General features: G+C 38.2%; 1 protein-coding gene across 1 annotated transcript in view; it reads left to right on the top strand.

The window, feature by feature from the left end:
• The window catches only part of LOC147370057 (uncharacterized), a 126,373-nt gene that overhangs the window by 30,714 nt on the left and 73,339 nt on the right, over positions 1 to 22,320 (top strand). Inside the window, exons 5-6 of the mRNA XM_086413325.1 lie at positions 3,708 to 3,875; positions 13,495 to 13,596. Coding sequence (XP_086269451.1) covers positions 3,708 to 3,875; positions 13,495 to 13,596 — 270 coding nt within the window. The remainder of the gene's footprint in view (positions 1 to 3,707; positions 3,876 to 13,494; positions 13,597 to 22,320) is intronic.

Below are 22,320 nucleotides of genomic sequence, written 5' to 3'. Positions count from 1 at the left end.
AGTATTTTTTTTTCCTTTTGATTCTCAAGTCCAAAAAAATGAAGTATTTAAATTTTTTAAGAGCAAAGAAGTGAACATGCCATTTCTGTCGTACCGAGAATATTTAAGAGCTCATTCTGTGTACATGTTATGTACAAAGTGCTTTGTATAAAATAGATAACAACAAGAACTACTGTAAAGAATTTTAATTTTTTAAAAAGGAGCTCATTCTCTTTTAAAGTTTCATTTATTAAAAGACTCATCTAACCAGCCAAATTTAGATGACCAGATTTTGGTGACAGAAATGTTTGGTCTGTTTTTTCTCGGCTCAAAGTTCCCAAAGGGCAGTCGCTGGGAAATCCAGCAGCTCAAAACTGCAGCAGGTGTGTGACGTGCTGCTTCACTGGATTTTAACACAAATTTTATGTCTCAGTTTATGTAAGAATATGTTGATCAGCTCTGTCTTGGTAACTGAATGAACAGAGAACTGCTCATCCACATAATCAAATCTGTATATAAATAAGTGAGCTATTTTAACAGCCTCATGCAGGCTGACAAAAACAAAGATGTCTATAATTTAAAGGCCCACCCTCAGACCTTTAAATGATAGGGGGATGATTACCCATCCAACCTGGACAGCTCCTATTCAGAAAAATAAGATAAATCCTTGCCCAGGAATCTACATATGCTATATTCATAAATATTAAAATATAACTGAATATGTAAGGCTAAGGATATAGACAAATCAAATCATGGAAGACACTTTAGGGCTTCTGTAAATTTAGCAAGTATGTAAGAAGCAGTTTTGATTTAGGCTTAAAGCTCAGATAGGTCAATGAATTATTATAATTTTTCGGTTTACTTTTCCTACCATTTAATGTCAAATGTTACACTCAGATTTATTAAAAAATGAGTGCAAACATACGTAAGGGATGATGAAATAAGTTATGTGGAACAAGATATGCTATATCCAAAGTTAAAGTATTCTCTTCTAAAGCTTTCATCATTTTTATTTCAACAGACAAGATGTCCCATAATATTCTCATATCATTTACATTTTAACTTTATCATTACATTACCATACATCATCCCCTTTATTTTCACCCACCAAAACTGGATTTATTCAATCAACATAGTCTATCTTTCCAGTACCTTCTTCCCTACTTGTCCGCATATGTTTATCTACCAATCCATAACCCCAACATTTTGTAGAAATTTTGCCCACTCCTCACATGTGTATGCTCAGTCATGTCCAACTGTAACCCCATGGACTACAACCTTACAGGCTCCTGTGTCCATGGAATTCTCAAGGTAAGAATTCTGGAATGGGTTGCCATTTCCTCCTACAGGGGATCTTCCCAACCCAGGGATCAAACCCGCATCTCCTGTATTGACAGGTGGATTCTTTACCACTGAGCCACCTGGAAAGCCCACCACTCTTTAAGGTCCAGTCTAATGATACCCTTCCTTTTTCTTTTTCCTTTGGTCATGACTACTCTCCTTCTTCTGAACCCTCTTATCTCATCCTAAGTACCACATCCGACTCATCTTTCTATCCCCATTATGCCTAAAATTGTAGCTTGCTCATGACAGAGGAATAATTATTTTAAATTAATTCAACTTGATAAATGAGTAATTTGTTTTTAATTAGTTTATTTTAATTGGAGTCTAATTACTTTACAATATTGTATTGGTTTTGCCATACATTGACATGAATTAGACATGGGTGTACATGTGTCCCCATCCTGAATCCCCCCTCCCATCTCCCTCCCCATCCCATCCCTCAGAGTCATCCCAGTGCACCAGCCCTGAGAGCCCTGTCTCATGCATCGAACCTGGACTGGAGATCTGTTTCACATATGACAATATACATGTTTCAGTGATATTCTCCCTCTCCCACAGAGTCCAAAAGACTGTTCTTTACATCTGTTCTTTGCTGTTTTGCATATAGGGTTATCGTTACCATCTTTTTAAATTCCATATATATGCATTTGTATACTGTATTGATGTTTTTCTTTCTGACTTACTTCATTCTGTATAATAGGCTCCAGTTTCATCCACTTCATTAGAACTGACTCAAATGCATTTTTCTTTAATAGCTGAGTAATATTCCATTGTGTATATGTAACATAGCTTTCTTATCCATTCGTCTGCTGATGGACATCTAGGTTGCTTCCATGTCATGGCTATTATAAACAGTGCTGTGATGAACATTGGGGTACACGTATCTCTTTCAATTCTGGTTTCCTCGGTGTGTATGCCCAGCAGTGGGATTGCTGGGTCGTAAGGCAGTTCTATTTCCAGTTTTTTAAGGAATCGCCACCCTGTTCTTCATAGTGGCTGTACTAGTTTGCATTCCCACCAACACTGTAAGAGGGTTCCCCTTTCTTAAATGCATCTAAAACCACTTAACTCACTGTGGATTGATATAAAATGACTGGTATAATATCATTTGGTATATAAAATAAAAACTGTAAGAACGAGCGTTAAAGATATTTAGGATTTGTTCTTGACTGTCTGTGAGGGGCTGTGCTATTTCATGCTCTGTCAGTGTACCACCCCTGAGCGTTTCTACACAAGTTAAACGAACACTTGAACTAGAAACTTACTGTTGCTTGTATCTGTGTATCAGGACCACTAACACTTGCACCCTTCAGTCTAGTATTAGGACAGCAGAAGTAGAAATGTAAGCTGAGTGGCAAGAACCATCAGGAGTGAGTCTCCAGAGAAAGGCAGAGAGAGCGAAAGAACCTTTCTTTCTAGGGGCTTTACATAACTGACCTTCAGCAGAAGCACAGTACTGATGACCGATGGACACAGTGAGGGGAGTAAGGGAAAGGCTTTACCTATGATGTTTAAGACAAACATACAGGAGCAGATATAGCATGTGAGAAGAGATTAAAAGAGTTTGCTGTTGTTATTGTTGAAGAATCATTCTGGGATCGTCAAACCCCACTCTCTTCATGATAATGAAGAAATGTAAGTAAAGGATCTATGCTTTTCTTGAACGTATGCCTTAATTACAAAATAGTGCGTCTCAAGTTTGTATCCTTGACAGACAGAAAGACGTGGGGCATGACTTTATTAAGTTTTTAATTACCCAAATAGGACCACAAAGAAACACTTAGAAGCTAAAATAGAAATGCACTCTCCTTCCCTCAACTGACACAGCCTCCCAGAGAACCCAATAAACTCCCAAATACACAGAAAATGGTCAGCTGCTATGAATGAAAGTGTCAGAGAAAACTTTACCTGCCTCCCTACATGCTTTATTCCACATGTAAGAGCATAGAGTTTTCTCGGAATATATGTTTTTGCAGCACCTTCTTTGAAGCACAGAGAGACAATAGGGATTTTTTTTCCCCCTGCTCGGTATTTTGAAAGGGATTGTAAATCTAATTCTCAGTCTTATGTGGCTTCCTCTTAATACCTGAATACTCACACGTAAGTTTCAAAAACATACTTCTCCACAAAAGGATTAGTATACTGACTCCCACCGCACAGACCCTCAAGCAGTGCCTGTTTTATTTACGGTATTTTAGGACTGTGCAAGTTCTTCCCAAGACAACTGTCTAACAAACTTAGCTGCTTGTTTTCAGGGATCACATTGCTTTAGTACAGATTTTTCCCCTGCATATATATTCAGTGCTTCCTCACCCTGGCCATCAGCATGTGCACAGCTTTCTTCCCAGATCATAATTCATGTCATTACCTTTTCTGCTCCTCAGTCACCTCAGAAGATGGCTGCTCTGTGGACCTTGGCTTTCGAGTCAGTATCGAAGAAAAAGGATTCTACACAGAGAACTTCCATTCAGCTGCATGGGTTTTCCGAGGGGATGATGGGAATCCTGAAGACAGTCCCAGATGTCTTAGCAAAAAACCCCGACCAGTAGCCGGTAAGGACCTCACAATTACAATAAAATGCATATGTCTTAGAGAATCTGTAAGCAGGCAAATCTCTAAAGTCGGCAAACTTGCACGCTGAGAGAAGCATTTGGAAAGAAGTGTGAGTGTGTATGTACATATATGCGTGTGTATGTGTATATAGAGAACTTTCTCAATATTGTGAAAGATTCTGAAGCTATTAAAATAATAACTGTCTTAGGAACCTATTCCAAAATAGACTAATAATTCCAAAGTTGGAATAAAGATGAATGTAGGAAGAGTCAAGAGTCTTTTTCATTCTACAAGTAAAAAATACTGTTATAAAAAATGTACTGAAGAATACAAACAAGCAGCAAATCATTTATTGCTCCAACACTGGACTATGACCACTTTATTGTTTCTGCCTCATCTTTTGAACATACATAGGTCTAGTCCTGTTTTCAAATGCATACAAAATATGCATCTCATATTTTCATGTATACTGCTGCTGCTGCTGCTGCTAAGTCGCTTCAGTCGTGTCTGACTCTGTGCGACCCCATAGACGGCAGCCCACCAGGCTCCCCCGTCCCTGGGATTCTCCAGGCAAGAACACTGGAGTGGGTTGCCATTTCCTTCTCCAATGCAGGAAAGTGAAAGTGAAGTGACTCAGTTGTGTCCAACTCTTACCAGCCCCATGGACTGCAGCCCACCAGGCTCCTCCGTCCATGGGATTTTCCAGGCAAGAGTACTGGAGTGGGATGCCATTGCCTTCTCCTTCATGTATACAGTTTGATATAAAAGGAAAATCCCCAACCAGTAGCTGCTAAGGACTCTACAATTATTCAATTAAATTCTATAGCCTGACATATTTAATAATATAATTATTTAATAATTATACTTTCATTTCATAAAATAAATATTTTCATGTTTTTAAAATGTCATTAATAGTTTGATAGTTTCATGATGTTTTTTAAAGAGATTAAAATTCAGTTTACTAAAACTGTATTTCCTTAATGGAATAATAGCATGGTGATTTTTTTTAAAAAACTATACCTGAATAACAAATTTAAGAATGTGAAATTACTATTTCAATCTAATCTTTGCTGCAAAATTTAAGCTGTAGAGGGTTTATAAACTTTTATAAACAAAGTATAAATAAATTACTTTGATGAATAGTAAACAATGATTCAGATTTAAAATAATGTTTTAAATTAATTTTACAATCATGCATTCAGCAAACACCATTCCTACTATGGTCCAGGCACTGGGGGAAGCTACTAAAGATACATAGACGTAACAGGAGTGAGTAGGAGAGATTTCTATAAAGAGGTACTTAAATTTTCAGTACAGGCATCAAAATGTGCCTCGTTTCATCCAAATCCCATTTATGAGACATGAGTAATTGTTGTTACGCATAAGACCATCATTTGCTTTATCTGTAGAGGAAAATAGAGCCTCTTAATTTTTTCTTTTAAATATGAAAGTCAGCGTTGGAGGATTTTAATGAGGAAAAGTCGTAACTCTAAGTGACTTTCTGTGTACACGCATAAGACAATGCAAGGTTTGTCCACTGCACATTAAGAATACTTGTTTATACTCATCTCATAATATGACTTAATTGAGATTAACCATTCACTGAAAAGCATGCAGTATGAAACTTTAATTCTAAAACTTAAGGAATTTAGAGTGGAATTTTTGAAAATTAAAATGGATGCTGAGGAGCTGCATGTAAGTCAATGAAATTAAAATACTTCCTCATATCATACACAAAAGTAAACCCAGAATGGCCTAAAGACTTGACTAGAAGACACGACAAATAAAACTCCTAGAGAGAACACAGGCAAAACATTCTCTGACACAAATTGTAGCACTGTCTTCCTAGGTCAGTCAGTCTCCAAAGGCAAAAGAAAGAAAAGCAAAAACAAATAAATAGGACCTAATCAAATTTATAAGCTTTTGCACAGGAAAGAAAACCATAAATAAACCAAAAAGACAATGTATAGACCAGAAGAAAATTATTGCAAACAATGCAACTGTCAAGGAGTTAATTTTCAGAATATACAAAAACATCTCATTCAGCTCAATAACCAAAAAATAATAATAATAATAACCGAATCAGAAAATGAGCAGAAGACCTAAACAGACATTTCTCCAAAGAAAACATGAAGATGGCCAAAGGGCAGATGAAAAAACGCTCATCGTCACTAATTATTCAGTTCAGTTCAGTTCAGTCACTCAGTCGTGTCTGACTCTGCGACCCCATGAATCGCAGCACGCCAGGCCTCCCTGTCCATCACCAACTCCCAGAGGACACTCAGACTCACGTCCATCGAGTCAGTGATGCCATCCAGCCATCTCATCCTCTGTCGTCCCCTTCTCCTCCTGCCCCCAACCCCTCCCAGCATCAGTCTTTTCCAATGAGTCAACACTTCGCATAAGGTGGCCAAAGTACCGGAGTTTCAGCTTTAGTGTCATTCCTTCCAAAGAAATCCCAGGGCTGATCTCCTTCAGAATGGACTGGTTGGATCTCCTTGCAGTCCAAGGGACTCGCAAGAGTCTTCTCCAACACCACAGTTCAAAACCATCAATTCTTCGGCACCTCAGCTTTCTTCACAGTCCAACTCTAACATCCATACATGACCACTGGAAAAACCATAGCCTTGACTAGACGGACCTTTGTTGGCAAAGTAATGTCTCTGCTTTTCAATATGCTATCTAGGTTGGTCATAACTTTCCTTCCAAGGAGGAAGCGTCTTTTAATTTCATGGCTGCAGTCACCATCTGCAGTGATTTTGGAGCCCCCAAAAATAAAGTCTGACACTGTTTCCACTGTTTCCCTATCTATTTCCCATGAAGTGATGGGACCAGATGCCATGATCTTTGTTTTCTGAATGTTGAGCTTTAAGCCAGCTTTTTCACTCTCCTCTTTCACCTTCATCAAGAGGCTTTTTAGTTCCTCTTCACTTTCTGCCATAAGGGTGGTGTCATCTGCATATCTGAGGTTAAAAGAAATGCAAATCAAAACTATAGTGAGGTATTATATCACACCAGTCATAATGGCCATCATTAAAAAGACTGCAAACAATAAATGCTGGAGGGTATGTGGAGAAAAGGGAACCCTCCCACACTGTTGGTGGGAATGTAGAATGATTTAACTACTGTGGAGAACATTATGGAGTTTCCTTAAACAACTAAACATAGAGCTACCATACGATCCAAGAATCCCACTCTTTGGCATATATCCAGAGAAAATTCTCATCTGAAAAAAATATATGCTCCCCAATGTTCATTGCAGCACTGTTTACAATAGCCAGGACAAGAAAGCAACCTAAATGTCCCTCAACAGATGAATGCATAAAGGAGATGTGATACACAGACACACACAGACACACACACATACACACACAAAACGAGATATTCAATTCAGTTCAGTTCAGTTCAGTCGCTCAGTCGTGTCCGACTCTTTGCGACCCTATGAATCGCAGCACGCCAGGCCTCCCTGTCTATCACCAACTCCTGGAATTTACCCAAACTCATGTCCATCAAGTTGGTGATGCCATCCAGCCATCCCATCCTCTGTCGTCCCCTTCTCCTCCTGCCCCCAATCCCTCCCAACATCAGGGTCTTTTCCAGTGAGTCAACTCTTCGCATGAGGTGGCCAAAGTACTGGAGTTTCAGCTTTAGCATCATTCCTTCCAAAGAAATCCCGGGGCTGATCTCGTTCAGAATGGGCTGGTTGGATCTCCTTGCAGTCCAAGGGACTCGCAAGAGTCTTCTCCAACAGCACAGTTCAAAACCATCAATTCTTCGGCACTCAGCTTTCTTCACAGTCCAACTCTAACATCCATACATGACCACTGGAAAAACCATAGCCTTGAGTAGACGGACCTTTGCTGGCAAAGTAATGTCTCTGCTTTTCAATATGCTATCTAGGTTGGTCATAACTTTCCTTCCAAGGAGTAAGTGTCTTTTAATTTCATGGCTGCAGTCACCATCTGTAGTGATTTTGGAGCCCAAAAAAATAAAGTCTGACACTGTTTCCACTGTTTCCCTATCTATTTCCCATGAAGTGATGGGACCGGATGCCATGATCTTTGTTTTCTGAATGTTGAGCTTTAAGCCAACTTTTTCACTCTCCTCTTTCACTTTCATCAAGAGGCTTTTGAGTTCCTCTTCACTTTCTGCCATAAGGGTGGTGTCATCTGCATGTCTGAGGTTCTTGATATTTCTCCTGGCAATCTTGATTCCAGCTTGTGATTCATCCAGCCCAGCGCTTCTCATGATGTACTCTGCATATAAGTTAAAGAAGCAGGGTGACAATATATAGCCTTGATGTACTCCTTTTCCTATTTGGATCCAGTCTGTTGTTCCATGTTCTAACAGTTCTAACTGTTGCTTCCTGACCTGCATATGGGTTTCTCAAGAGGCAGGTCAGATGGTCTGGTATTCCCATCTCTTTAAGAATTTTCTACAGTTTATTGTGATCCACACAGTCAAAATTACTCAGTCACAAAAAGAGAATGAAATAATGCCATTTGCAGCAACATGGATGGACCTAGAGACGGTCATACAAGTGAAGTAGCCAGAGAAAGGGAAATACACAATGCTGCTTACATGTGGAATCCGAAAGAATGATACAAATGAATGTATTTACAAAACAGAAACTGACTCACAGACATAGGAAACAAACTTATGGTTAACAAAGGAGAACAGAGGGGAGATCAACTGGGTGTTTGGGAGTAGCAGACACAAACTACTATATTTAAAATAGATAAACAACAAGGTCCTTCTGTATAGCACAGGGAACTCTGATATATTCAATATGTTGTAATACACTATCATGGAAAAGAATCTAAAAAGAATATGCATATACATATATGTAACTTTAAAAATATATATTTTATAAAAATTATATATATTATATATAAAATTGTATAATATATAAAGTTTATATATAAATATTATATATAAAATATATATTTATATATATAATATATATTTTTTAAGTTAAACATATATATATATATGTAACTGAATCACTTTGCTGTATGCCAGGAACTAACACAGCCTTGTAAATCTACTATAAAAAGAAGATGCTGAGAATCAAGCAATAAACTTTCTAAAAAAAGAACCAAAATCTTCTATAGTTAACTTTTATTTGAGTAATAGCATGGCACAGGGTAAAAACACTAGGCTGAAAATAGGATTTTCAGGGTTAGGCTCTCTATTTGTTCGTTGATGTATTCTCCACACCAAGGACAGCGCCTATTTCATTACAGAAAGCCAACATATATTTGTTGCATGAATGTATAAAAAGTAATTTACTAGCTATGTGACCTTAGAAAATTCACTTATTTACTGTTATTATCTCTCTGCCTATCTTACAGTGTTATAAAATGTGAAATGACACAATATATGTGAACAGTGGGCTATTTTTATCTGTCTTGACTATTTCTATCTCCTATCCTTATTTTTATTAATTTTATGGGAATTTTAACTAAATATTAAATACATATTCACACATATCTGTTTATATTTATATATATATTTTATATAAACTGCAAACAATTGCTATTTTATAATATACTAACTAAATTGACCAATATGTATTGACTGTTTGTGGCAGGCAGGTGAAAAGATACATTAGATGGAACTCATTCTTCCCTCACAGTATCTTGGCTAACACCTGATGTAAGAAAGTACAGTTATCACCATTTCTACAACTGTGTATGGTCATCAAAGAACAAGCATTTAGTTGATTCACCATTATTTGCTTTAGCTAAAAAAAAAAAAGAAAGAAAATGTGCTTAATTTTGCCAAAAAATTCATGCATGTGTGCATACACACACACACGTACGTGCCCACACACATCCACACAACTAAACAAATTATGTTTAAATGTAGTAAGTGAGTTTTAACTATTAATATTTATTGCACTGAACCTCAGTCCAAGAATGTGCTAATTGTTCTTGCTTACTGTTATTAATGCTTGAAGTATTCCACATACCAGATACATGTTTTTAACGATGTGATTTTGAGACATCAGCAGAAGAAGCTGGAGATAGGAAACATGAGTTGGAGGCAAAAAAATAATTTTAAAACAGAAAGATGTCTGTATTAGCTTAATGACATTTTGAAGATATTGCAATGCTAATTTATATCTACCAATACGTATTGTGAGAATAAATTTTAAACTTACAAAATTCAATCTGTAATACTCTAGAAAGTGCCCTTCTATTATTTGGAGAAATAGATTTTTAAAAGTTTTGCATCACTACAGAAGTGTATTGCTGAAGCTACGAGAAAGTTTTAGGGTATTTTCAATATCTAAGTGGTGTTGTATTTATGGAACTATGTGCCCTTCATTTGAACTTTTACATCTAACAAGATGATTCCAAGGAAATGCTATTTGGGGGGATAAATTACTTGATGATGTGACCACACAGTCTCTGAAAAGACAATGACATTTATTCGTGACTTTTCAGCAGCTGTGCGGCACTCACAGATTACCCACCAGACAGCAGCAAGGGGCTCCAGGACTATAAATCTCAAAATGTGAGAAAACTGTCTTCAGAATGGGAGGGGAACATGTTGCAAAACATTCTGAGTGCATTTTCTCCCACAGGAGTGCACTATAGTTGAGCTTACCGTTTAAAGATTTTATTGAGTTGTTTATACTTTCACACATTGTTGACATTCGATTTACTTGATTAGGAAAAAGAAAAAAGAAAACACTATGCTACAGCCTTGAAAGCAATAGCTATCTTATCATCGCATGTAAGACAAAAAGCAAACATGATTTGATTTGAATCAACTCAGTAAAAATACTCCATTAAACAAACATCAATTGGATAAGCAATTTGTCAAAAGCAGAAGCTAGTATCAAGAGGGTAACCTACAGGGAGCAAGAAGTTTTGACAAGTAGGATTGTTAGAAATGATTTCTACTGAGGTCAGAAGTAGGATTCCCGATTTTCTTTTTTGCCCTGATTAGCTACCAGCTTGCTGCAGACTGCTAAAATATTCATTTTGGGGTCCTTGAATTTCCCAGTTCTGTCCCTTAAATTACACTGAGATCCAGTAAGTGGCAGTCCAAATAGTCATGTAAAATAACTGCCAAAAGGGAATTGTATTAACAAAGGATAAGAAATCTTCCCAGGAGCACAGAATTTTAGCACTGGAATACACTTAATACTTGCACAGCAACTTTGGTAAGCTTTTCCTGATACTGTTTTAACCAACAGAGAAACAGTGTATTTTGTTCAGACATATTGGGATAACAAACATTCCTTCAGGAATCCATATGAAGAGGCTCTATTCTTTCTTTGAATGTTTGCCAATTTGGGTAGCCAAGGTCCAGGATGTCAACTCCATGAGAAAAAGTCTGTTCTCTGTCCTCAACACCGCAGTCCCCATATTGATACATAAGAAAACAATGGGACACATAGATACTCAGTAAATGTCTGTGAATGAATTACCTCTGATATTAGGCTACCATGGATTATTAAAAACAAAGATGCTTATTTCCTTATTTTTATTAGATATTTTTATTCCCTAGCTGACCAAGAAGACGGTCAGCTAAGAACATTTGGAAAAATTGCCTAATCCTTTACTATCTTTGTCATCTTTTTATAAGAAACTTAATTTTTAAAAAGATTTACCTCAGTAATACCTGGGAGGAAATGTAATAAAACAATGGCAAATCTGTTTACAAGCTCTGAGAAATATAAGGTAAATTTATAATAACAATATCTCTCCAAGATCAGGGAGTCACCCACCCAGACATCTGTCAGCAATGGCAAAGAAAGAGATTTCTCATCAAAGGGGAACCTGAACAAAAGTCCTTAGCCACTCAAAATACAATTGTTACAAACTCCTTTGAATGCTTGATTGCTTCTAACTTTATCCATATGTTGCCTACAGCAGACATTTTTTCTTAGTATGAACCTTTTTATAAGAACCTAGAGGATGCAACTCTTCAGAGAAGAAATGTCCCTGATCTCCAATATGAAGGAAGATGTAAATATTTCTGAGGAATAAAAAATGATACACAAAAATACAAAAGAATGGCTGAAAAGAAGCTACAAAATATATTACCCGTAAATTTTAATGTATTCCTATTTTTAATGGAAAAAAATTCTATTAAATTATATCTTAAGGTGTGAATTTGCCCTGCCTTTATTAATAGATGAGCATTCTTATTTTATAATTAATTGCATTTTTCCTAGAGACCTAATAATACCTTTTTTCCAGAGGCATATTACTATTAATTCACTTCTGGAGCTCAGGAAGTTTCTCATTGTACTGTATTATGATTTATTCTTTATCATTTTAAGATATTCATTAACATACAGAAAAAAAAGCTCAACTAATAAAGTATTTCAATCTAATTGTCGGGGAAAGAGTAATTCTCCCAGTATTGCATTAACACTTCTCCCCGATGAAGTTGGTCTTAAATACAACCAAATAATATTTTGAAGTCTTTCATTGTGATTCTTCCTTGGATAACTTTGTCAGCATTTTAAAAGGGATTCTTCTGAGATCAGATAAGCCCTTCAGATTTTTTATTTCGGTTTTGTACTCTAGCGTGATTCAGGCATGTATTTTTTTCTAAATAAAATGCAAGGTGTAAATATAGTATAAAGAAAACACATCTACCACGGCAACATCTCCTTTACGGAAAATGCCCTTCCGCAGAAGGAAGTCTTCCTGAGACGTGTTTTCTGCCTTGGAATCCTGCTCTTTCCTTGTCTCTGAAGAGTAATAGCCCAAAGAGTTCTTACCTGATAGATTTTATTTTTTAGGAATTCAGCTTGGGAAAATGCCCTTGGATAGTCTTGAGGTAGAAATTTAAAATGTCTTGAGGTAGAGGAAGATCAAGCAGGTCCAGGAGTGAGTTATAGTTATGAACTTATCAGCAAGCAGAAGTCTTGAGGAAGAAACACACCCACCCACACCCACACCCACACCCACACCCACTCATCCACACACACACACACACACACACTCACACCTATATTTACACCTACAGAAAAGACTGTATAAAGATAGCAGGAGGAAACAGGAGAAGACATGGAAAAGCAGACTGGTAAATAGCTGGACCACATTAATTTAAGATGATTAGACTAATGTAAAAATTTTGTTTTAATTTTTACTGTCAAGCTTCTGGAACTCTTCACTTTCAATGCAGCATAACCTTACCATTTCTGCAAGGCCCAGCTGCTTCCCTTGTTTCTGAGAAGCTCAGTTGCTCGGGATTTCCTGGGGTCCTTAAGACCTGACTATTATGGATGAAGATTCGCTTTTCTTATTTCCACGTGTATTAAAACCTTGTAGAACCGTCCCATGGTTCACAGCTCCGCGTGCCTGAAACCTGCAATGGTCAGCGGCCTCGGGAAGAAAGCCCTGCCCCTTCCTCACCACGTGACTCAGCTGACTTGTTTAACGTCTATATGCCTCAGTTTTCCCCTCTCCAAAAAAACATTAATCTTAGGTCAATGTGAAGATTAAATTAGATACTAGTTGTAAAGTACTTTGACTTTTATTAAGCCTGGTATATACTAAACCAGCAATAAATACCAGCTATATTTTCATTGCATTTGTAGTATCTAAAGATTAACTCAAAAGAATGTCCTTTCCGCTTCCTCTTCAGTTCGTGAGCGCACCGTGAAGCTTGTCAAAGGGACCGGCGATTACCCCTGGGGATTCCGTATTCAGTACTCCAAACCGATTGTGGTAACTGAAGTGGACGCTAGTAAGTTGTTTCACTACAGCAGTTGTTATTCAGACCAGGACAATTAGCTCAGGCCTCACGCAATATACTAAGTACCCTCCAATACTGAAGTCTTGTAAAACACACATATACACTAGAAGTAGTTTGTAAATCTCAAGTCTATCAAAAACTCATAAAGATTGGCAAGTGCTGACATCATGATCAATTGTTTTTTAGAATACTATGCTTCCCCGCTGAAGTGGACACCTCTGGTAATTATTGGGCCTCCCCATTAAAGAAGAACCCTGCCTGTACCTACAAAACCAGGGCTCAAGCTCTGCAGACAAAAAGGGTCTTGAGTAGGCAGCTGCCAATTTATTACTATTTAATAGTTTCTAGGAGGAGTTCCATTCCTCATAGATTATTTCCTTTATGGCTTCTCAGATTTATTTCCTAACAAACAAATTAGGAATTAGTAGATACCTAATGAAAGATAGATCTTTTTCTCCCTAATCCAGAACATGAGAATAATTTAAGATATAAAGATAAGATAAATATACCCATACCCAGCATGCTGCATTGTTGCTATTGCTCAGTCGCTCAGTCGTGTCCGACTCTTTGCAACCCTAGGACCACAGCACTCCAGGCCTCCCTGCCCATCACCAACTCCCAGAGTTTACCCAAACTCAAGTCCATCAAGTTGGTGATGCCATCCAACCATCTCTTCTTCTGTCGTCCCCTTCTCCTCCCATCTTCAATCTTTCCCAGCATCAGGGGCTTTCTAATGAGTCAGTTCTTCATATCAGGTGGCCAAAGTATCGGAGTTTCAGCTTCAGCATCAGTCCTTCCAATGAATATTCAAGACTGATCTCCTTTAGGATGGACTGGTTGGATCTCCTTGCAGTCCAAGGGACTCTCGAGAGTCCCTTCTCCAACACCACAGTTCAAAAGCATCAATTCTTTGGCACTCAGCCTTCTTTATGATCCAGCTGTCACATCCATACATGACTACTGGAAAAACCATAGCCTTGACTAGACGGACCTTTGTTGGCAAAGTGCTGCATTAAAGGAGGCCAAATGGAGTTATCACAGAAGGGGGCCCAGGGCTACTAGGGTTTTCTGAATTACATTATAGTCCTCATCTGGACTGGGAGTTTTCCAAGATCAGAAACAGTATCATATCCATTATTTTAATCTGCAATACTTGGGGCAGTGTCCCAAAGGTAACAGAGCTGATGCTCCCAAAATGCCTGTGGAGGGAGCACAAACTCCCTAAGTGTGTGCCCGCCAGGGCAGGGTGGACAGTCAGGGAGGGATGCATATCCTCCGCGAGGACTGCAGCCCTTTCTGATCTGCCCTGCAGCCCAATCCTGTCTCTGATTTCATTAAAATCCCACCCCTATACCTGATTCAAATGTACTTAAATTTTTACCTTTTCCTCTTTTCCTCCTTCTCTAAAAAGATAATCCTTTTACCTCCTCGTGACTTACAAAAGTTTTGTTAAGTATAGGAACAGATGTAGAATTCTTTAAGGTAATAAAGGAAATTCCTTTTTCTCAGTTCCTATAGTCTGAGAGGTAAACACCAATGCAGAAGTAGATGTGCAAAAGATTAGAGGAAATCACTGTGGCAGACAAGTGTAAGTAGGGCCTTTAGACCACAGTGCGGGTCTGGCACCTACGAAAGGACAGGGAGAAGGAAGCAGAGTTGTGTAGGAAGAAGTCAAACTGCGCTGTCGTTCTGAGAAATTCCGAGATGACCCAGAAAAACCATCCACTAGATCAGTCTCTCTTTGGCCAGAAAGAAGCTGACTCCAGTACCTGCTCCAGATCCAGTCACAGGCTGCAAGCAGTGACTTACTGGGGAGAATGTAGCCTTAGTAGAAGGCAGGATGCCCAGAAAGTGTGGCAGTTGAAGCCTGCCTTGCCTGCCCGCTGAGTCACTCCAGTCGTGTCTGACTCTTTGCAACCTCATGGACTGTAGCCCGCCAGGCTCCTCTGTCCATGGGGATTCTCCAGGCAAGAACACTGGAGTGGTTTGCCGTGCCCTCCTCCAGGGGATCTTTCCCACCAGGGATCAAACCCATGTCTCTTGTGTCTCCTGCATTGGCAGGTGGATTCTTTACCTCTAGTGCCACCTGGGGAGCCCCAGCTTGCACTCGGAAACAATCCTCACGGCAGCTTCTCTAGAAGCTGTGTCTAGGTAGTGTGGATCTAAGAATCTATGTAGAGTATGAAGTATAAAGCTTTCAGGAAGGAAAAACATGGCACATTGAAAGAAATAATTCTTATAAAGGTGTGCTGAATATTACTTTGAAAATAACAAAATACAGAAAGAAATTAAGGAACACCTAAATTAACAGCAGGAAAAATGGGAGCAGTTTGTAAATTTTAAACATGTCAGTTCTTCCTTAAATTCATCCATAGATACAATCCCAAGTAAAATTCTAGAAGAGTATCTCTTTTGTTTTTCTTCATAAAAATGTTTCAGTTAGATCCTAAAATATTTATAGAAAAGCAAAAGGCCGTGTTATTAACTTTGATGTGAATAAATTTCAATTCAAGTTTAATCAGCTAATCAAATGCAGGTTACTATCAAACAGGTCATTCTCAGAATAACTGGATAAGGCAGGAAGTTTACCCAGATGTTGGTGGCAGTTGGGGGCAGTCAGTGGACCACAGACAAGTGAGGAGAGAGTAGAAGGGGAATATGGCTGTGGCCACAGAACTCAGATGACAAAACATAAACATTGCAAATTTTGTCCAAGGACACCCTTACTCTGCCTCTTAGCGCTCTTCAAATTAGCAAGAACAAGAAACAATTGCGGCTGTAATTATCTCTGTATAGACAAAGACAGTTCACTATTTTTCTTTTAATTTTAATTGGAGGATAATTATTTTACAACAATGTGGTTGTTTTTGCCATACGTTGACATGAATCAGCCATGGATGTACGTGTGTTCCCCATCCTGAACCCCCCTCCCACCTCCCTCCCCATCCCATCCCTCAGGGTCATCCCAGTGCACCAGCCCTGAGCACCCTGTCTCATGCATCAGACCTGGACTGGCGATCTATTTCACATATGATAATATACATGTTTCAGTGCTGTCTCTCATATCATTCCCCCACCTCGCCCTCTCCCACAGAGTCCAAAAGATTGTTCTATACATCTGTGTCTCTTTTGCTGTCTCGCATACAGAGTTATCGTTACCATCTTTCTAAATTCCATATATCCATTAGTATACTGTATTGGTGTTTTTCTTTCTGACTTACTTTGCTCTGTATAATAAGCTCCAGCTTCATCCACCTCATTAGAACTGATTCAAATGCATTCTTTTTAATAGCTGAGTAATATTCCACTGTGTATATGTAACACAGCTTTCTTATCCATTCATCTGCTGATGGGCATCTAGGTTGCTTCCATGTCCTGGCTATTATAAACAGTGCTGCGATGAACATTGGGGTACACGTGTCTCTTTCCCTTCTGGTTTCCTTAGTGTGTATGCCCAGCAGTGGGATTGCTGGATCATAAGGCAGTTCTATTTCCAGTTTTTTAAGGAATCTCCACACTGTTCTCCATAGTGGCTGTACTAGTTTGCATTCCCACCAACAGTGTAAGAGGGTTCCCTTTTGTCCACACCCTTTCCAGCATTTATTGTTTGTAGATTTTTGGATAGCAGCCATTCTGACTGGTGTGAGATGGTACCTCATTGTGGTTTTGATTTGCATTTCTCTGATAATGAGTGATGTTGAGCATCTTTTCATGTGTTTGTTAGCCATCTGTATGTATTCTTTGGAGAAATGTCTGTTTAGTTCTTTGGCCCATTTTTTGATTGGGTCATTTATTTTTCTGGAATTGAGCTGCAGGAGTTGCTTGCATATTTTTGAGATTAATTCTTTGTCAGTTGCTTCATTTGCTATTGTTTTCTTCCATTCTGAAGACAGTTCACTTTTTATCATCAAGGGGCTTCAGTATTTTTAAAGGACATCTGGCTTTAAGAAAATGCATGTTCGTTTACGGGGAAGGTATTCACGGATATTGGTCCCTTCCGGCTTCACTTACTTCCTTCCCCCTTCCTCCTCGCCCTGCTTTCTCTCTCTTCTGTTCTCTTTCACTTCTCCCTGCTCGCCTCTTTCTAGCTCTGACTTTGCAAGATTAGTGTTAAACAAAGAAATAATTCATAAGAAAGATAAAAATTACTCCCCTTTAAAATTCAAATAGATCTGACTTGGTAAGTTTAGCAAATTTTTGCAAACTATCAAAAACCTCGACATACTTTTCATGCCTGCCTTTCTAGATAAAATAAGTAAATGCCATCTAATAAAAGGTTATGATTTTTCTAATGTCTAATACCTTTATAACTGTCCAGGTGAGACAGTTAACCATATCTAATCCATTCAGATGTGAAACAAATCAAAATATTTGCACTGTAAGTGATGTGATATTCAGGAGGACCTGAGGTTTTGAAAGAGGAAAACTGAAGCATCTCTACTGTAGCAAAAGTGCTCCAACAATACACAGTTAACCTAGGATTTTATTCAACATCAGAAAGTGCTTCCCTGGCAGGGATTCATGTATGCTGAGTCTACTTCTCTTTTTTTTAAAATGCATTCCTCAGTGCTGAATAGCAACCTCTGAAATCCATTGTCTAGTCAAATCTACTAAATGAAGGGTTGAGGGACTTTAAAATTACACATATTTCCAGCATTTCAGAGAATCTCATTCACACCACAAAACATTGTTCTGCATGCAATAGAGAGACTTAATTACACACTGATGATAAAAAAGATACAGCATGAAGACCTGTAGGTGGGATAGAAATGATTATCCATAAGTACACAGAAAGGGAGCTTGCTTGTAGCTTACATAACTAATTGCCCACACCCAGCTGGCACTTGCATGAACATTTTCTATGAAGGCCCAAATGTTTGTGAGATCTGTTGTCATAAACAAAAGAAACAGATGTTCCAACTCTGATACCAAGCAAAGTTGAAAAGGAAATGATACATTTAGGGATGGGCAGACCACATACGAAATTATGGACAGGCCCATCTTTCGGGAAGCTCTAGAGTTTAAAATGCTACTGTTATAGTAAAAATTTTTTAAATGAAAAGGACAAACCCCTTTTTTAATTATAAGTTTTCAGACTCTACATTATATGTAAATATGCATAAAAGGATGAAGTAGCTCAGCATTTAACTCTTTATAATCAATACAGAACTATGTCGTCAAGTATCCTATTGGGGAAACCAACTTAGAAAAGTGTGGGCTTGTTTTCTTAACACTTTGATCCTTCCTGTCCAATGTAGGATACTTCCATTCTGCTCCCAAGAGCAGCCTCAAGTAGGGCAACTGTCTGTGTGGTATATTAGAGTCACCTTGAAACACCTCCCTCCTCCAAGAGATTATCATGCCTCAAACTGTCACCATAATTAGTAGATAAAGGGAAAATTTGTAAGTTGCATTCAAATTAGTGGAACACAGTCAATACCCTCTATAATTAAAGCTGAAAGCTATCACATAAGCTATCAGGAAGAGTAACACTACCGAAGTAATTCCTCTACAAACAAGAATAATTTTCACTCATAATGCAAAGATAAATAACACAGTTTTTAAATGAGCAAAGGATTTGAGTAGATCTTTCTCCAAAGAAGATAAACAAATAGCCAAATAAGCACATAAAAAAATACTCCACATCAGTAGTCATCAAGGAAAACAAATGAAAACCACAACAAAATACCATCCCATACCCACTAGGATGGCTATATGTAAAAAATATCAAATGTTGGCAAGAAAGTGGAGAAGCTGAGAACACTTATACAATGGTGATAAGAATGTGAAATGGTATAGCCACCTTGAAAAACAGTCTGATCATTCCTCCTACGTTAAATAAACAGAGTCACTACTTCATCCAGGAATTTCACTCCTAGGTGTATACCTCAGGTGATGAGACACATGCTCACACACACACACAAAATTGTACTCAAATTTTCATAGCAGTGTTATTCATCATAAAAATGGAAAACAATGCAAATTACCATCCATTGATGAATGGATAAACAAACTGTGCTATATTCTTACCATAAAATATTTATTCAGCAATTGAAAAAATGTAGTGCTTGCTACCATGTGGATGGGTCTGGAAAATAGCTTGCTGAGTGAAGGACACTAAACACAAAAGACCACATATTATATTATTTCACTTATATAAACTGTTCACAACAGGCAAGTCCACAGAGACAGAAAATAGGTTAGTCGTTGCCTAGAGCTGAGAGATTAGGGGTGATGGAGAATGGCTGCTCTTGGTTACTTGGTTTTTTTTCGGGGCAACAGAAATATTCTAAAATTATATTGTGATGATAGTTTCACAACTCTGTGAATAGACTAAAAAGCATTTAATTATACACTTTAAATGGGTAAAATGATATGGTATGTGAATTTTGATTCAATCAAAGTGTTGAAAAAAACAAAGTATGTCCATACTGATGGATTCCTTAGGTCCAATATTGTTTTTAAAGTGAAGTTTACTTGGAAGAGAAGATCTGTTACCAAACAATCATACTTTTGATTTCATAGTAGTTTATCACTTCATCTAATCAATCGTTTAGCATATGATTCAGTACAAATAGCTCAAACATTTGTCTTTCACTTCTATCACACTCCTTAAAACTCTTTAGCTATAATTCGCTTTTCCTAATCCAGAATCTGCCTGCAGTGCAGGAGACCGGGGTTCAGTCCTTGGGTCGGGAAGATCCCCTGAGAAGGAAATGGCAACCCACTGCAGTATTCTTGTCTGAAGAATCCCATGGACACAGGAGCCTGGTGGGCTGCAGTCCATGGGATGGCAAAGAGTCGGGCACAACTGAGCGACTAACACTTGTGACTTCACTAATCCAGCTTTAGTCACATTTCTTCCATCCTTGTTCGTCTTGACCTTGTGAATAGACAAGGATTTAGAACCATACTATTATTATGGTTACTTTTGTGGTGTCACTGTAGCACTGTTGACCATTTTCTCCATCTTGAAATCTTTCCTTTGCCTTCACCAATCTTTTCCAATAAATTTTTATTGGAGTATAGCTGCTTTACAATGTTGTGTTAGTTTCTGCTGTACAGCAAAGTGAACCAGCTGTACATATACCTACATCCCCTCTTTTTCATTTCCTTCCCATGTAGGTCACCACCGATCACTGAGTAGAGTTCCCTGTGCTATACATAAGGTTCTCATTAGTCACCTACTTTATACTTAGTACCAGCAGGGTGTATATGTCGATCCCAATCTCCCAATTCATCCTACCCCCCATCCCCCTTCGTGGCATCCATACGCTTGTTCTCTGCACCTTCATTGATCTTATACTCTTGCCTGCACACTCCCTAGGACCTCTCTGCCTTTTCTTTATGTTCCTCTTTAGCTGCCCATTTCCTCTCTCTCCTTAAAGGGAATTATGATTATTTTTCAAGATCTTATTCTCAGTGCTCTGTATTTCTCTCCTTACATTTTTCCCTTTCATTCTAAATTCCGAATCCATTTCTCAGGCCAACTTCATATCCTAGATCTCAAAGATCTTTTATATCTGGCCCAATGAACATTTTCAATGTTTTCTCTTCCTTGGTTATCTCAGTATATTTAGTCAATGTTTTTAATGCCCCAACCATGTGCAAGAGATTATACTAGCCATGGGAAATGCCTAAATCAATAAATAAGAAATTTTACTTGCTCATGAGATGCTTATGGTCTAAGAGGGATGGAAAGGCATCTGGCCCTACTCATGCGAATGGTGCCTTGAGGTAATTTAGGTCCTATGGCAGCATTTTATACCTTCTATTCATTTCTAGTTCCTGTTTCCAGATTCTGTATTGATTCTTATAATAATATCTTTGCTGTAAAGCTTAACTTAATCCCTCCTTATTCTAAATTAATCTTCTGAAAACCATCGTGTATCTATTTTTCTGCTCACAGACTTCCAGTGGCTCTCTTGTTTAAGGACCACCAAGCACAAATTTGTCATCTTCACATTCAAGACACTTTATATACTGGCTGTCTTTTCATCCTTATCTTCCAGGCTCACTGTATCCATCCACAGCATCTGCTCCAGTGGATCTGAATCACCACCTTTTGGCATGTGTTTAAGACATTCTGCTTGTGTACCTTTGCTCAGAAGATTTTCTTTCTTGGCTGGCTTGCTGATTCAAGTTATGACATTAATGGTTTAAGACAATAAAAGATCATTAGTCACTCAGGCTGATAGTCTCATGTGGAAGTTCCTGGTTGGAAGATGGCTTTTGTCCCGCATAATGTTTTGAGATCCAGGTTTATTTTTTCTTTAGTGTCTCACACCATAGGACCTTGAAGTCAGGAAGATGGGTGGAGAACGTGGAGCGTGGCCCTTGGGATGTTTTTATGAGCCACACCTAAAAGTAGCATACATGGCTTCTCTCCAACTCCAAGGTCTGAAACTCAATTATATTGCCTCCAAAACTGCAAAAAAGTCAGAGAAAAGCTTTCCATATACGAGCCCAGCTGGAAAAGGAACTGGGTCTGTGAACACCAAGCAGTCTTTGTCACCCTGCCTTCCCCATTACTCCCCACTATGGAGAATCTATTCATCAAGGTCAGACCAAATTCCACCTCTCTGGAAAGCATTTCTTAACCACTCCAAATGGGAGTAAGAATTCTCTTTTCTGAAGTTTTACAATGCCTATTATATTCATGCTTTTTATACTTGCCATTCAAATATTATAGCATTTCTTTTTGATTATGCATGT

Source organism: Bos grunniens, chromosome 7, assembly GCF_055505025.1.
Source record: "Bos grunniens cultivar Pamir isolate PY7600 chromosome 7, Bosgru_T2T1.0, whole genome shotgun sequence".
NCBI lineage: Eukaryota > Metazoa > Chordata > Mammalia > Artiodactyla > Bovidae > Bos > Bos grunniens.
This window is presented reverse-complemented; position numbering and strand designations above follow the sequence as displayed.